This window comes from Phaethon lepturus, unplaced genomic scaffold, assembly GCF_000687285.1.
Source record: "Phaethon lepturus isolate BGI_N335 unplaced genomic scaffold, ASM68728v1 scaffold34820, whole genome shotgun sequence".
Taxonomy (NCBI): Eukaryota; Metazoa; Chordata; class Aves; order Phaethontiformes; family Phaethontidae; genus Phaethon; species Phaethon lepturus.
Genome location: NW_010511808.1, coordinates 43583 through 60129, shown reverse-complemented (window position 1 = coordinate 60129; position 16547 = coordinate 43583). Strand labels below are relative to the sequence as shown.

The 16547-nt window shown below is 42.8% G+C and overlaps 1 protein-coding gene across 1 annotated transcript in view; it reads left to right on the top strand.

Moving 5' to 3' along the window:
• The first annotated feature begins 437 nt into the window (after positions 1 to 437).
• LOC104619259 (calpain-5-like) overlaps positions 438 to 16547 on the top strand; it is a 55288-nt gene continuing 39178 nt past the window's right edge. The window contains exon 1 of the mRNA XM_010285067.1: positions 438 to 602. Coding sequence (XP_010283369.1) covers positions 438 to 602 — 165 coding nt within the window. The remainder of the gene's footprint in view (positions 603 to 16547) is intronic.

Sequence of the window (16547 nt, the reverse complement as noted above, 5' to 3'; positions counted from 1 at the left end):
GTAAGAGTTAGAGTAGATAATTAGAGCTTTAGTGGCCAGAAGAAAAATGTAGGACAGAAAGATGGTCCAGCCCTTCACACATAGTACAGAACTGAGAGCCAAGCCCCACTCAGTTAACTTTCCAATCAATTAGATAAAGAAAAATGCTGGTTTTGTGCCTGGTCTGGACTCTGTAATGTCTTTCCTGATACGAGTTCTGTTCAGCCAAAAATACCATCCTAATATAGAAGATCTTGCTGATTTTTATGGTTTTCTAGTCTACTACTTAACATAATCTAATTTATAATCTGTTTTTTTCACATAAATCGGTAATTAATCTTATTTAGAACAAGTTACATGCTCTATTGTTAGAGACCATCGAGTGGCATCATCCGTGGACTTTAAGGAGGTTTCATAATTTGCACAAGCTGATACTCACCTTATCTAAACAGAAAGGTATGTCTTCGTCAGTGCGACTTTTCAAAGATCAGAAGTACCATGAGCTGAAAGGGCAGTGTATCCAGCAGAGACGGCTCTTCGAAGATCCTGAGTTTCCAGCTTCAGATGAGTCCCTTTTCTATCAATCAGCACCACCAAGAAAAGTTGAATGGAAGCGCCCAAAGGTAATCAGTGCTCTCCTTGTGAGGAGCTGCTGGTTGTATTCCACTACTGTCTTCTCTGTGCTAAAACAGTTATGCGAGTATATTCTTCCTCCCTCTTTCCATTCATTTCCTGTCACTGTGTGATTCAGACAGCAGCCCCTCTATGTCACACTACTGTCCGAAATTAAAGTCACGCTTTACTGTAAAAAGACAAAAAGGAAGCATTCTGTGCAGCATAATCATGCTTTTTTCTGTTGATGGCACTCTCATAAGAAGCAGTGGTGTGAGGTGACTCCAGCCATAGTGATGTTGAAATCAGCCCTCTATTTAATTAAGAATACCAGTAATGGGTCAGTCAATACAGGCATATATTCTGCAAATAAATTCTTCATTTCCTGTGTCATTCTGTGGATATGTACCTGTCTAGGTTGCTGTGTTGGCAGAAGCATTTCAGCAAGGTATTGAGATTCTTAATTGAAGTATCTCTTCAATACCTGTCACTTCTGAGGGCCTGGTGTGTGTGCACAGTAATCACAATATAAAATCTGATCTTTAGCTAGCTAATCTAGCAATCTAATGCCCCTCCAAGTTGTCTCTTTTTTTCTTTAAGTTAGATATAACCCTTGCAAAAAGCACTATAGAAAATTGGATTTTATTAACTGAATAGATAGCATCTTACTGCCTGGAACACTGGAAACAACTCAATAATGTAGGATTATTGTTCATTATTATAGCTTACTGCTATGTTTTCAGAGTAACTTGTGCCTTATTAAAATGTATGGCAAAAGGAAGTCTCACAGTAGCAAGGGGAAGTTTCTCCATCTCAAATAGCTGGCTAGTTCATTTATATGTATAAACAAATGATGCATAATATTTCTTGGAGGAGAGGGTAGGAAAGAGAAGAGCCACACACTGCCCAGCAAGGGGTCTGTCTGAGGCAGCAAACAGCAAGGCGCACATTGGTGGAGTGATCCTGTTACACTAAAAAAAACAAACTTGGATATTTCTGACTGCCACCAATGGAATGAATTGAGAGCCCTCATTGTCAGCACATACTGACTTTCCGGTCAAAGCAAATGGATTCATTTCTGTTCCGCAGGGAACTAACTTGTGCTTCCAGAATCAGTTGGTTCCCTCTCCTACATAGTGCCATAAATAAAAGGAAACCATGTGTTTATAGTTGGCTGCCAGGTTACCTTTTGTGTTAACTGTACTGGAACCACAAAGCCCAGCTACATACGGGTCTTAAGAGCTCTGGATGACTTCTGCAATATAAGGCAGGACACTCCCAGGGAATACTCAGCTACACTGATGTGTAGCTGATGCAGGGGAGAGGAGATGAGTTCCCAAGAGTTGTCTAAGCAGACCTTTGTTCTGTAGTGAACCTGATACCCTCTTCCTTGGCTGTGTTTCGTAGAGGTTCTGGTGAAATCTTAGTAGCAAGTTTTACTCGAGGGGAATGGAGAGTCTTCCTTTATTGATTGCTGTCGTCTCTGGTCTCTGCATGGCTATGCTGAAGTTACTCTGGATTTTGCCCTTGACTTCTAGGAAACCTCGATTACACACCAGTTATTTCATATTCAAAATGAGCAGCTATTGTCTGTACACAACTATTTGCCACTTTTACTAGCATCTTAACAGGAAAACAAATATGTCACTTGCTTCTAATTGTGACTAATGTACTAGACCTTTCAAATTGTTAATATTACTTATATTTGGGATCTGTTAGTTGGTTTGCTCTGAGGTTTTATGCTTCACATATCTTGTATTTATAAAGTAGTTCACAGCCATAAGCAAATAATGCAGAAGAATACAAAATCATTCCCAACTTTGACAATGTGGCTTTCCATCAGGGAGTGTAATCTGTTCTCATACTCTGATAAGTGTAATGAAGAGGACAGTGGAAGTCTCTAGCCAGATGCACTTAAGTGTGATGAATTTGTCTGTTATTTCACCCATGTCCACTTTTGGGATTAGAGTTAATCTTCTGGAAGCACAAACTTGGGTGTCTTTTCTTAGAAAACATGATGCCAGTGACAATGTGATCTACTTCACATGCAGCTGGTACTGTTTCCTGTCCTCTGTGACAGGGGCTAACAGATGAGGCTGACCAAGGTTGCACTGTATTTGCCAGGATGGTGTTAGACTGTTGGGGTTTTTTTCTTCTTTTTTTTTTTTTTTTCCTGGTGGTGTTCATTTCTCACAGCAGCTTCAATACTGACATTTTAGTGAGCAGAGCAAGGGTTGCTTTTCTGCTTCTCATTTTCTCATTTTAGTAAGACATGAGACTGAAGAACAGAGAGAATGAATTTGGAAAAAAAAATACATTTGGAAAAAAATGTAGGCATTCCAAAGTCTTTGGGTTTATTTTTATTTCTGTAGTGCTTTCCTGTTTATTGGAGTTTTTCATTCCCCCCCGAACGAGAAATACCATGCAACCAGTCACAGTGAGGTCAGGAAGAGCCTTTGTGCTTCCTAAGAAATGTGAAGCAAGAGCTAGACTCTAGACAAGGATGCCGTTTTAGGCCGTTCTTTTGTGCGTGTGTGTTCATTCAAGATGGTGATCAGTCATACAAAGTCTAGTTGAAGGCCAGTAAGCAACGTTGTACCCCGGGGGTCAATACTGAGTCCAGTCCTGTTCAACATCTTCGTTAATGATCTGGATGATGATGTAGGGACATTGGACTAGATGACCTCCAAAGGTCCCTTTCAACCTCAGTCATTCTGTGATTCTGTATGCTGTTCTACAGCTGTGCCTGCCTTCCTTGCCTTCCTTGCTCCAAGAGAGAACAGCTCTTGGGGCCCATGTGGGGCTACTCCTACAGATTTGCAGGGAACAGCTAGAGTGTCCCAGTCTTGCCCTTCTTGGGTGGGAGAGGGAGTTGCTGCCTAGGAGGTAGTGGAAGCTGCCTTTGTTCTCATGGTGAGCCTGTTAGAACATCTTGACGGAGAGGGGCTTCTCTCTGTGCAGCACAGCAGAGGTGAGGATCTACTTCCCACTGTTTTTTCATAGGTTATCTCTGCTTTGCCATGCGGAACTATATTGTACTCTCAGTTAACTGGCTGAATGCTTAACTGTCTTTTTGGAGTGATGGGCTTTCCTTTTTTGAAGAGGGAAATGGTCTTGCAATATGAGTGTAAGGTGAAGGCCAGAACTGTCATCTACTGAGATAGCAGGCCACTTAGGTGTCTTGCCTGACCAACTCACTGAGAAACTACAGCCGTGTCTACCCCAGCCCCCCCCGAGATGTTTGCACAGCATCTTGAATGTGAAGGAACTAAACGGTGATACCCGGTTTCCTGTACTCCTACCATCAACACAGGCAGTGGGTAGCCTGTCCCGATGCTGGTATTTGTGCGCTAGTACGAGCAAGCACCTTTTTGCTTTAGAAAGCCTGTGTAGCCGTCTGAGCAGCTGGGGAGTGCTGCCCAGTGCACGCAGAGCTGGGGCATGTCGCTGCAGTTGCTGTCGCTGATGCTGGTGTCCAAACAATTACATTTGGGGTCTGTGAATCTAAAGCTTTTTTGAGGAAAGGTGAAAGCTGATATTCTAGTTTCAGCTCACAAATATACTCATGTTTTGTTCACTTACCCTAAATGGTTGGTGGAGGCCAGACAGAGCAAATGCTTAGGAAGAGTATCTGTATGGTCAAAAGGGTTTTATTCTGCCTTAATGGAAAAAGGAGTATAAGTGAGAGAGAGAAAAGAGGAGGAGGGGTAAAGGGTTTCTTCCACTTTGTTTTTGTCCTTGGATCTGCACCTGCAATGTTAAATATGTTCTGTTTGCTCATTCCAGTCAGGCTCACGGGGATAGGTCATTAACAATCTGACATTAATTACTTGTTTTGTACTTTTAAAGTCTCTTTGGGAAAGAGAACAAAGACAGGGTAGTGTTACTTCTATGACATCCCAGTATTAAGAAACTGGAGAACACAAAAGGCACCATGTAATTACCGTGCAGTCTCCCTAGGATGGCGTGACTTTCCAAGGAGAAATGTTGTTACGGAAAGTTCATCCACCAAATAAGAGCAAAGCATGCTGCTTATGTGCAGTGCTAGGTCTTGGTTTCTTTGGGTGCAGTTTGGTGTGATTTGAAGGCCAAGCTAGTGGGTTCTGATGGAAGGACAGGACCTTAGGTGCATGTTTGCTGATAATGCTGTATTTCAGTATTGGCTAGTTAATGAACTGAAAAGGTCTGACCCCACCTGGGATATTTGATGGAGCTGGTTGAAACATGGAATTGGCAAGTTGTAGCACTCTGAAATTCCCTATTTTATTCTAAGTAGGAAAAAGAAAAAGTCTGAATGTGCCAGAAGATTTGCCTAAAAATGAACTTGGATCTTAGTTTGCTTTGTTTCTATATCACCTTCCATTGTGATGGTCTCCATACCAGTGACGGGTTATAAAAAGTAAAAACAGTATAAAAATGCCAAACTGTTTTTCACTTCTGGGGAAAAAAAAAAAAAGGAAATGTTGGACTTTATTTCATAGAAGAAATCGTCTTTGTCAGAGTGACATTTTTTGTTGAGAGATGACACCGGTGTCAGACTGCTGGCTGTGGTTTCCCTGGCAGTCAGCGTCTCGCCTCCTGCCCTTCCTGGCCTGCTGTAGCCCCAGCGGAGGGGAGGGCCTCGCCCGGCCAGCCCTAGGCCATTTATGGGCACTTTGGGACTTGCCTTGCCCAAAGGTTAGATGCTCATAATGGATGTCTGATGTGGGGCAGTCACCACCAGCTCCCGCTACAGGCAGTGGAGCAGAATTGATGTTTTTAGGGTGTGATTCAACTGACATACCTGAGATGTTGCCTCCAGGCTGCGATGAATCATACCCCAGAAGTGCCTGGTCTCTGCCAACCAGAAGTTCAGAATGTGAATTCAGGTGTTGACGCCAACAGCGTGAATCCTTTGCTGGTGTTTCAGGACGTTGGGCTCTGCTAATATCTCAGTTCCTCTGTCTACCTGTAAAATAATAACTGAGCTGAGCATGACCATTTCAAAAGCACAGCATCTTCCAGAGCCCTTCAGCGTGCAGGAAGACTCCTTGCTGTAACGTGTCTTTATGAGGTATGGCTTATTCCCTCCTTTGCCCTCGACACCACACAGGGAGGTGCTCCACTGCGTCTGTGCTGTTCCAGGCTGCCACTGAGGGGGGGGCGGTCAGCGTATCCCCACCTTCCTATTGCAGCACCTGCACTTGACCCCCTTGCATCAAACGAAAATCAAGGCATGTCGTTCCCTCTTCTGTTTGTTCCACAGCATCGCAGAGGGACTGTGTCTCTGCAGGTTGTGGGGGAAGTCATGCAGGGACTGATCAGAACTGTCCTCAGCCAGAAGGGCTCAGTCTGTGAGCAAGGATTTATAAATGGCTGTTTTTTTGTCACAGCCACTTTCAAGAGGTGCTTTTAGAACCTAATGCAGAGCTGAGGGACTCTCCTTTTTACATCACAATTTACATCAAAAGCAATAGTGTAAGACACAAACCACCTGAAATTTTCTCTGGGGAAAACATGCTGGTTTGTTAGAAAAATAGGAAGAAAGAATCCCCCCCCCATTGGTGGACATTCTCTGCTCATTAATATTAGCGTCAAAGTCCATCCTGCTCTTTTCCTGTGGTTTCCCTGGAGTTTCCATCCCCTCTGCCAGGCTGAAGTGGGGCTGGGGGCAGCTGTCTCTTGCCAAGAGGTAGGAGAAGCCTCTCACCCCCCTGCTATCTCTCCTGGCCCTAGGATGTCCTCGGCCACCTGTCCTGGTTAACCCCTTACTGAGGGCAAACGTTGCCTCTGTGTGGTGGTCCTGGTCAGCATCGGCTTTTAGCAGCAAGCAGCTCTAGTGAAAATACTTGGGAACGACAGTCGCTCTGCTGAAAGGATATTTTGTCTGTCTTATTTTTAACTAAACCTTGGGTTTGTCTCAATTTTTTCACCGAGTACTGACCTTGCAAAAAGTATTAAATCCCAAGAACATCTTTTCAGTGTTAAACAAATAGCAGTGATCCCTCAACCAGGACAGACATCCATGTGGGGAAAGGGAGAATAAGCTTGCTTCAGAGATAAGTGATGTTCTTTAGTTATTCATAAAGGAAAATAATAGTCTGATCCTACAGAATGAGAGTCTTATGTGCCTTCCTGGTTTTCCTGCTTGACCCTCTGTTTTATAAGCCTTGTTTTTGCTTTCGACTGCATCTTCCCTTTATGAAAGGGCTATGATTGTATCCTTATGTTCTGGAAAGACAGAGCTGGTTTTTTTTTGGTAAGACAGCACAGAAAGACCCTGTGTGACGATACTGCCTAACTGCTTCCTAAGAAACCCTTCTTGTGTCCCAAGCCACAGGAGGGACTGCTGCTGTGTTTGATTAAATCCCCATTAACTCACTGGTGCCAAAGTTTAGATATCTGACTGAAAGTGGAGAATTGCATACTCATGGCCCACTGCCTGCCCCATGTTCCTATAAACACTGCCTGCCATGGGCCCAATTCTCCACTCTTCTCACCTATTTTCCAGTGCTTTCAGGGGTGGTTAATCACTATGCAAGTGAGAAGGATCAGGATAAGTCACTGTTCTGGAATGATACAGTGATGGGAATAAACAGAACAGACGTCTCCCTGGCTCCCAAATTGGGGAGCGTGGGATGAGCAGGTTGGTGACTTATCCAGGGCAGTGTGAGGGACTGAGGTGTCACAGCACCCCGGAGCTCCGACTTCTGCACCTGCACATGTTTCTTGAAGGTAGCACCAGCTTTTTTTCACTTCTAACTGGTGGAAAATGATCAGTTGTCTCAGGAGCTGAAGCATCTTCATATTTGCAAGTGCTGATTTGAACCTTGGAAACATCCTCTGCCTCTATACCTGCCTTAGAAGATTTTGCCCTCCTTTGGAAGGCAGAGGAGGCTTGGGGCATGCCTGCCTGGGCACTTTGTCTGGGTTAGCTTTACATATTTAGCATTCATGTTCTTTATTCCAGAACAGACGTTCTCGGTGACAGGCTTTGTGGTCACAGTAAGCAGTCCTTCAGAATGTTTAGTAGTATCCCAGTCCTCATAAGTTTTGTGGAATGAGTGTCATGAAAGACTTGGCTGTCCTGTGTAAGCGTACTGCGTTAAATGTCCCTCAGAGATAATGTAGGCCTTCCTCATTTGATTCCTCTGTGTCTTCTGTAACTGCATTGCTGCAGTCTAACCCTATTTTCCAGTTTGACTGTGAACAAGACCAGAGACAGCTACTAATGTTTGGGACTACGTGTCGAGTCCAGCAATGCATGCAGGATTGGCGCTGGAGAGGGAGGTATCCTGGCACTGCGTCTGGATTTGAGCAGTTGCCCGACAGCGCGCTGCAAGCAACAGTTTCAGGGCATGGAGCAGAGTGACAGCTCATTGCACCCTTGGATATCTGCCAGGATGGGGCCTGGGGATAATCCAGAGCTGGAGGAGAGTGGACATTAAAGGGGAACACCATAAACTGGCATGACAAAGTGATGTGAACTCTTAGCAGTACAGTGTAGTTACATTGCTGCGTTCTGTGTGACAAACTGATTTGATTGTAATAGCCTCTGTGAATAGTGACACTTCTCCGGTTTGCCAGATTCCCTCCCCACACCCCCAGCTCCCTTCTGGAGTGTAGTTCTTGATTTAATGATCACTTTGTCAGATCTGAATGTGCTTTTTTCTCCCTTCGGCATATTCTTTCTACTTAAAAATATGGGGCAACACCAGTGCTTTTGCTTAATCAGAATAGAGGTCCCTCCCCATCCACCTTCTCGCCCCTCAAGCGTTGCAGGATCTGATTATTGTTCTTCTGCGAAAATGTGACTTACTCTGCAAAGGCTGCTGACACGTCCTGAAACAGTTAAAATTTTGGTTTCTGTTTCCCTGTCTATGCCTAGAATTGTCCATGTTTCTCTATTGTTGGTGGTTATTGACTCTTGTTGAAGTGCAGATGAACGCAAGTTGCAAAGTCCTGCGTACTGTGACATTTGTGACATTTGTTTCATGTTGTACTTAAAATATTGGCACATATGGAATGTGTCTATATCTGAGAGGTGAGGAAATGTGTTTCAGTGTGGTGGTGAGCCTCTGCTGAGCTTTGAGGGAGCTCATGAATTCTTTTATGTGCCTCAAACATATGGAGGCACTGATGGGAATACAAAGGTGGTTTCAGCTTGTAGATTGTGTGAGCCACGCGCCAGTGTCTTGCAGCTGGCTTATTTGTTGTGCTTCTCTGGAACATATTTGTAGGAGAACAGGACTGTGAAAGATGTGGCCTTGAAATAAGTCTAAAGTGGCTTCTTTTTGTCTGTCACATCCTAGAGCATAACACCATGGATGTTGTCCACCGCAGAGAGACCAAGTGAGTCTGAGGTACCAACTTTAACCTTCGGTGGGTGACTTGCAGACATTGCACTCCATTACTAGTGTTGTATGGGGTTCCTAGAGGATTATAGGACTTCCTAGATTACACTATTTATCATTTTAACAGGCACTTTTGTATGCTGTAATTAGCTGTGATTACACATGAGTGCAGTAGCAGGGAGGCTATTTGCAATTGTTACAGATAGTTTTACTTGCCATTAAAAGCAGATTTAGCTTGTGATCTTGAGCTCCAGCTATAGGAAGGATTGTTAGATGTTTCTTTGCTAAACATACATGTGTATATCTATAAAGGGAGGGCTTGGAGTGCACCTTAATTTTTGTAGAAGAGTATAAACCTTGCAGACTCAAAAGAGGTATAAAAGGTCATAGGCAAAGTAGGCTCTGACCTAAGTTTAAACCCTTCATCTTAAATAAATAGGAAAGAGATTGAGAGCTAAACTCTGGGAAGCAGTCTGCCCTGGAAGATAATTGTAGAGGTTAATGGGAAGGTATCTGTACACATTAATCATGATTTCTAGGTTAAAATTGTGGAGGTGGAGGGAAGACCATGTAGTCCTCTAGATATGATGCAACCTTCTGTTAGTATGGAGGGGGTAAGTGGACAGCAATAGGTAGATGAGAAACCTCCAGAAGAAAATTATTTTTAAATGAAGGTACATGGTCTTTTCTTTCCTCATTATCTATGTACACGACAAACTCTGTACCCCGTAACCTCCTGCAAATGAAGTCTAGCACAGCTGAACGTTTGATTTGATAGTGTTACATCAAGCATCTTCAGTGCTTGATTACACTGAGCTTGGCTGCAGCCATCTGTCATTCTCATGCAGGTGTCAATCTGCAGAGGAGAAGTAGCTGCTTGCCAAGGGCTGGCTGCCATATCCTCTGCACTGGAAGTAAGGACAGGCTGCTCTGGGGAGGAAGGTGTTAAATCCATCCCAGCTGTGGGAGTTCAGATGTTGGCATCGCTCCCAAAGATGTGTGTGGCAACACAAAGCATGCTCTTCACATCCGTTGCCCTAGCAACTGCACATTCAAATGGCAGGGGTTGGCAGTTGGATCGAGGAAGAAGATGATGCAGTTGCAATTAAGTTGAATTGTCTTCAGGTTGTTAGATTTAATTTTGAGCTGGGGGGAAGGCGTGGGGTGATGGGTAAACATTAGTGAACAATGAACTGCCACCCATTTGAGATCCTGGTGTAGGCAGGACTCCATCATGCTGTGTGTCTCTTTAAGGGTAAAATTAGTGCTGGCACTTCTGAACCTAGTTTTTTTTTGTTGGAGAGACTAAAAAAATCTGCCTCGAGAGCTTGATTTGTTTAGTGAGGGTAGATTTAGTGGAGTTAGCAATCTTCCATACATCTTTGTTGTCGCTGTTCTGGCATCCTGGTGATCCACAGAGTAGGGTTGGGTTATTGGACTACTAGGAGATGCCCAGAAGTGGGGCAAGGTCTTTCAAATCCAGGTCAGAACAAGCCTTATCCTTACTGTATGACTGTAATTCTGGATCACCTAGATTCAGAATCTGCTTTGTTGTTGTCTTATTTGGTGAAATCAGTTCATTTGGATCATAAATTTGGAAATTTAATGTTGTAATGTTCAAGTGGGGTGGTTGCCACTTGGTTTTGCCCTGGAGTACTGAGACAGAGGTGGTCAACTATGATTTGGTGTCTGAGATGTACATGTGAATCCACTGAAATCCAAAACATTATAAAGCACTTAGCAGCACCCTGGCATGTCTTCAGTATATTGAGACTAATGTTTCCCATGCTTTTAAAGCCCAGACACATTTAATGACACATTTAATCAAAGGCAAGAACACTTAAACAAGCATTGCTTACAATGGTTCATGCAACTGGTTGTATTCATTATCAATCACAAAGTCCCGATCTTGTCTCTAGTTGTGCTTCAGAAATGGTTTTCAAGCCAACTGAATGTTCATGATGAGTCTAGGCAGTAAAGCCCTCTATTCATGGGACTTGAGATGTGAATGACCAGGTAAATGTGGGGTGCTAAAAACATAAGAGAAATAGCACCAGGAAGTACTGTCTTGGATGTTTTTTCTACTCCTGGAAAAAGCATAAATAGTAAACTATCTGTGTGTATTTTGAAGGGGATATTGAAATCTAAATGTTATAGAAATACTAAGGTTGGGAGTGGATCAAGCTTTTAGCATTTGGTTTAGATATTGATCATTTCATCTACTGATTCATACCTGAAGATAATTTCAGTTTATGGATATGAGAAGAATATTTGTATGCTGAAGTACAGGTACTTTGTGCACACAAGACAAACGCAGTGAAATGCTGTGAAGGGTATGTTGATGTGCTTCTGTGTATGCTCTCTTACGTATGTGAGCACATCACATTTAGGTTGGTTGGCTGGGCGACGGAACACATGTAGTTGTAATAGTGGTTTCTGTTCTGACATGGAATGAAAAAGGACCTGATGAAATTTTTCAGGGAAGAAAAAATGTGAGCACAAGCAGGCAAGCAACTCTCTCTATTCCACCATAGCCCAGTGCTTTAAAATGTTGCGTGGGATCTTATGGACCGGATCTTCTTTTTGTTGTTTCTCATGCTTTTCACCAGCAAATGGAGCATTCATGGCAATTGTCTTGATGCTTGGAATATTTCTTATAATGGGGTGGGAATATCTGGAATTTACGGCTGTAAGTAATGTGGATGATGGAAACTTTACTGCTGGAAATAATAGGAAAAAACCTGCTCTGAATTGTGTGTGTCTCATTCCCACAAAAATAAAGTTTTATCAAATTATGTTAACTAGCTCTAACTTTAAAGGTGAGGCTTATGAGGTATTGGGATGAGTTGATGACTTTGGAAAATAGGTTTTCTGAGTGATCAGACATTGGCAGCTTCAAATTTACTGCCATGGTTAGAGAGGATAGAGAAGATTAATGGGAAATAAACTGATCTTGATATAATTTTATTTTAATATTTAGTGTATTTTTAAAGAAGTTATTTAAATAAAATACCTCAAGGCTTGTATAATTATATTGTAGAATAATATAGACTGTTTCTTGCATGACTGAATAAAAAAATGAGTTCTTACATTATAATTCACTTTCCTGTCCTCTTGCATTGTCAGTGATAACAGTGGTGATAACCTAAATACAGTGATAAATAGTCCTGGTCATTCCAAGTAATTGGTCTTTTTGAGGAGCAAACACTTTTTGAAAAAAAGGAGGCAGAGAGTATTTTTTTGGAGGGGAAATATTCACTTGAAATTTTTTAAAATTTATTTATTAATGTTGCAACTTCCCCTCAAATACACTAATAAGAATGAAATGGTTCCTGATTTTTTTTTTTCTTGGAGGCAAGGAAACATTTCCAGCTATAAAGGGACTTCCCCTGCTGATCTTCTAAGGTACTTGGAACGGCATGTTCTGATAGTGTCCAGCCAAGCAATTCCCTGAAAACATCATGGGCTTTGTTTTGTTTCTTTCTTTCTTTCTCCCATTATTATTTTCTCTTAAAGTTTTGAGGTTTTGTGTTTTTTTTCACTGAATGTGTTGTGAAAAGAAGATTACTTCTCCCTGTCTGCTATCTGTTGCTGCTTTTCTGTCTTCCTCTTCATATGACATTTCTTTGTTCATATTATTTGCAGAAATAAAGGAAGCAAACTGTCCAGGCAAATTATCCAAACTGCTGTTGTTTGTGGTGGTGTAGCTGATGATCTAAACATTCTGAGGAGAGTCATGCTGGGCTTTTCCAGCCCTCCTCTTCCAGTCTCTGTGCTTCAGGACCTCTTTTTAGGACTCGATTGGCCTCATTGCCTTGCACAATAAATAGGTCTGATGTGGTGAGGGTACCAGAGCGTGCGTGTGTGTGTTTCTGTCTCTTATGGGGACTTGCTTTGAGTTTGTTTTTGGAGGAAGAAGCTGAAAGGACCAAATGAGTGTCATCCTTTTCAGGCAGAAGAGTGCGCAGACTGGGTGTTCATAACTTGCATCAGGTTGTGTTCATAACTTGCATCAGGGTGCTGTTACTTCTGCATCTGGGATGTGCCGTGGTCTGCTGCCTCAGAAACTGGGCAGATGGAGCTGGCAGACAAAGTGAGTTAAGAGCAGAAGGGAAGACCAGAACCAGTGTGATACCCGTTAGCAGCACCCTGGCAGATGAAGGTACTGAGATACATGGAGCTGTTTCATACAGTCCATTGCCCTTACTTGGCTGAGAAATGGCGAAGGTGGATTTTTTGGGGGTGTGTGCTTGTGTGTTTCACAATTGGGAGGAGGGGTTTTGCCCAGCTGGCTAGAAAAAGAAGAAACAAACAGGAGCATTTTTATTACATTAGCAATGTAAAACATGGTTGACAGCCCACAACATCTGAAAGCAGCCTGAGGAGACAGGGAGACTCCAAAGGAGGCACCGAAGAGCATACAGTTTAGTCTCCTATGTTTAAGATTAACATTATTATTCATCTGTTCTTGTTAGCTCATTTTTTACAGAGTCACCTCCTGTAGGGCAAAAGGAGTGGCCTTTATTGACAGAGTAGAAGAGTCAGCTGCCACAAGATATGCCTCCTCAAGCACCTGAGGGCACATTATGTTGATCACAGTAAAAGGGGAGTAGCATGGATGGGAGACCATCCTGGGTCAAAGTGCCCAGACCGTCGCCACTGTACTAGTTCATGTTCAACATGACATTGATCCATTCACAGAGGCTGTGACATGCTCTGCTGCAAGTCCTGCCTCATCTTCCAGCGGGCACTCTAACTGGAGTTTATTGTCAGAGGTTTGGGTTGGAAAGTATGTGTTGACTTGTCTGCAGATTTGGCCTGTTATTATTCTAAAGTAACCTCTATAACCAAAACAAAAAAAGTAATAATTAACAGGCTTGTCTCTGGAAGTTTACTGTGCATTGGACCCTGCAAGAACCCTGTTAACAGCAAATATTTTGTATTTGATTGCATTTTATTAGAGAGAGAATTTTAAAGGTCAAGCAATATAAACTTCATGTACAGCTATGAATTTCACCAATATAAACCCCTAGCAACCTGAAATTTTAGAATCAGAGTAGTTTGGGTTGGAAGGGACCTTTCAAGGTCATCTAGTCCACCCCCTCTGCAATGAGCAGGGACATCTTCAAGTAGACCAGGTTGCTCAGAGCCCCGTTCAACCTGATCTTGAATGTTTCCAGGGATGGGGCATCTACCACTTCTCTGGGCAACCTGTGTCAGTGTTGCACCACCCTCATTGTGAAAAATTTCTTGGTTCACTTGCAATAGCATTTCCGCCTGTGACAACACCAACTCAGTTGCTAATATAAATATGATGCCTGTATGATGGGCTGTGGGTGCCAGAGTCACTATGCACGAAGAAGTTTTGTGTCTGAGAGTGCTTCACTCTCACAGAAGAGAGGCGGGCATGGATGTACGTACATGGGCATCTGACAGGGCCTTGGGAAGCAGAATGGTGCAGTGGAAGGAAGGGTGAAGCGGTGCTTTGGACCTGCACACCAGGATGAGTCTGTGGCATTTTGAAGGCAGGCAGAGACCCAGAATCTGTGCTATAAAATTTGAGTGATGTTAGCTTTATAAGGGGGGATTAAAAAAATCTTTTTCTCATTGAGGTGAGTCAGTATTTGCATGTGCTAAGACTAGTCATGGGAAAATAGTAACATTCCAGATGGACAGTACAGCCATCTGTTTTTCTAGAAGATGGGTCCAAGAAGCATGGAGAAGTTATTGGACAGAGCAATCATCAAATGCAAAGGGCTGTCGCAGATGTGTTAAGCACTTTCTTTCCCAATTGTTTTGTTCCTGTAGTGAGGAAGTGAGCAGAGCTGTGTGCGGTGCCTTGAGGACTTCTCTCACATAGCCAAACAAACAAAGAGGGATCTCTTAACTCCCTTAATCCATTCTGGCAGTTACTGCTGGCAGTGGCTGGGATTAAATTCTCAGAGAGGTATGTACAGCTGTGTGACCCTTGTCCATGTCCCATTTTCCTAGACCGGAATCTGTTGTACAAATCAAGGCTGAGGTGTGCTGGGGAGTTCAGTGTGCTGTGGCCCAGCCATGTTCTAAATAAGAAGCCCTGAAAACTTCATGGTATTTCATTCAGATGGGCTCCGTTTCTGAGTTTGAGAAGGTTCATCAGAAATAGGAACAGGAACTCTGCTTTTTTCTATGTTTTTGTGTTTTTCCTCACCTTTCTGCAGCAGACTGTGGACACCCAACTCTGGCAACATGCTTAACCTTGAAGAGACTTTGATTGTGCTTCTGGGTGTAAAGAAATTTGAAAACTGAAAACATGGGAGAACTTAGCGCTCCAGAACTTGGGGAGTAGAGGTCCTCAGTTCCTGAGATGGGTGTTTAATTTAAGAAGTGCTATTGGGACTGAAACAAATACTGTTCTATTCTCTTAAGGATGTTATTTTACAAAGCATCCTTTTCTAAAAAATAGGAATTTATGAACTGTCATTCCCATCAGTGGTATGAGGTGGTGCACCTCAATATTGATAACATATTTTGGAGTAAAATCTCGGCCCCTTTCAAAGCCTTGGAATTTTCACTATGGTCTGGGTTATGACCTTGCCCTGTCCCCCAATGGGCAGAGTATGGGAGGCATCATGAAAACATTGTTTGGCATGTTTCCATCTTGGTTTCTGACTGGATAAACCATTCATCCCAGAATATTTTGTCCTTAATGTTCTCATCTGGGGAAGTTGTGACATGTTTCTTCTGGAATTGTCGAAATGTTCCTAGAATAGAGCTGTTGCTCACCCTTATTTTATTAATTCCATAATTTTATTTTTGTTTTGCCTGGAAAATCTTGTTAAGATTGAGCTTACCCAGAAAAAGAGATGAGCAAGGAATTATAATGCCTTCAGCCATCAGCAAATACCCCATGTATAACCTCTCTGTTGCAGTCTTGTGACTGGGTGGACCCTGTATGATGTGAACTTGATGGCTCAATCCTGTTTCTAGTGTCACTTCAGAAAATTCTTTGTTCTTAGTTGTGCCCTTCTGTGTCGGCTGTGTCATGACAGGAAGCAAAAAACACGGTGGCACCTTGCCAGCATCCCTGCCCTCCCTCCTCCAGAAAGCTTGACGAAGAGCTGCGAGTTCAGTGGATGTCCTAATACGCAGCTGCATCCTTCCTCCCCCTTGTCTCGCAGGTACTGGGGCAGTGTGAGGCATGGGTTCCCCTTTTTTGTGGCCATAGCCTTAGATACACTCACCCTTCCATGCGTGTTGCATTTATTTAAATATGATGGAGAGGCAGTTTTGAAAGTAGCATCTTTCTCAACAGTGTTATTCACCCGAGTCTTCCAGGAATATAATTATGAGCAAACATTTGTAAATGACATGCATGCTTGCCAAGCAGACAGCTCTCCAGATGCCAGTATTTTGTTATCTTCTCTCTTGGCAGTTTTTCCAGTTTATATTTCCCTCCTTCAGATTGGATGGAGGCTTTCTGATGTTGTTTAGGTTGTTTCCTCTAAAGAAAAAATGCTAAATGACCTCAATGTCACTTCTAGAACACAAACAGTACAATTCCAAGGTTCTGAATGTTTCTGTAAAGTTTAAAATGCCAGGTTTTATTTAGTTAGTTCAATCATCGTTACATGAAAATTGGTT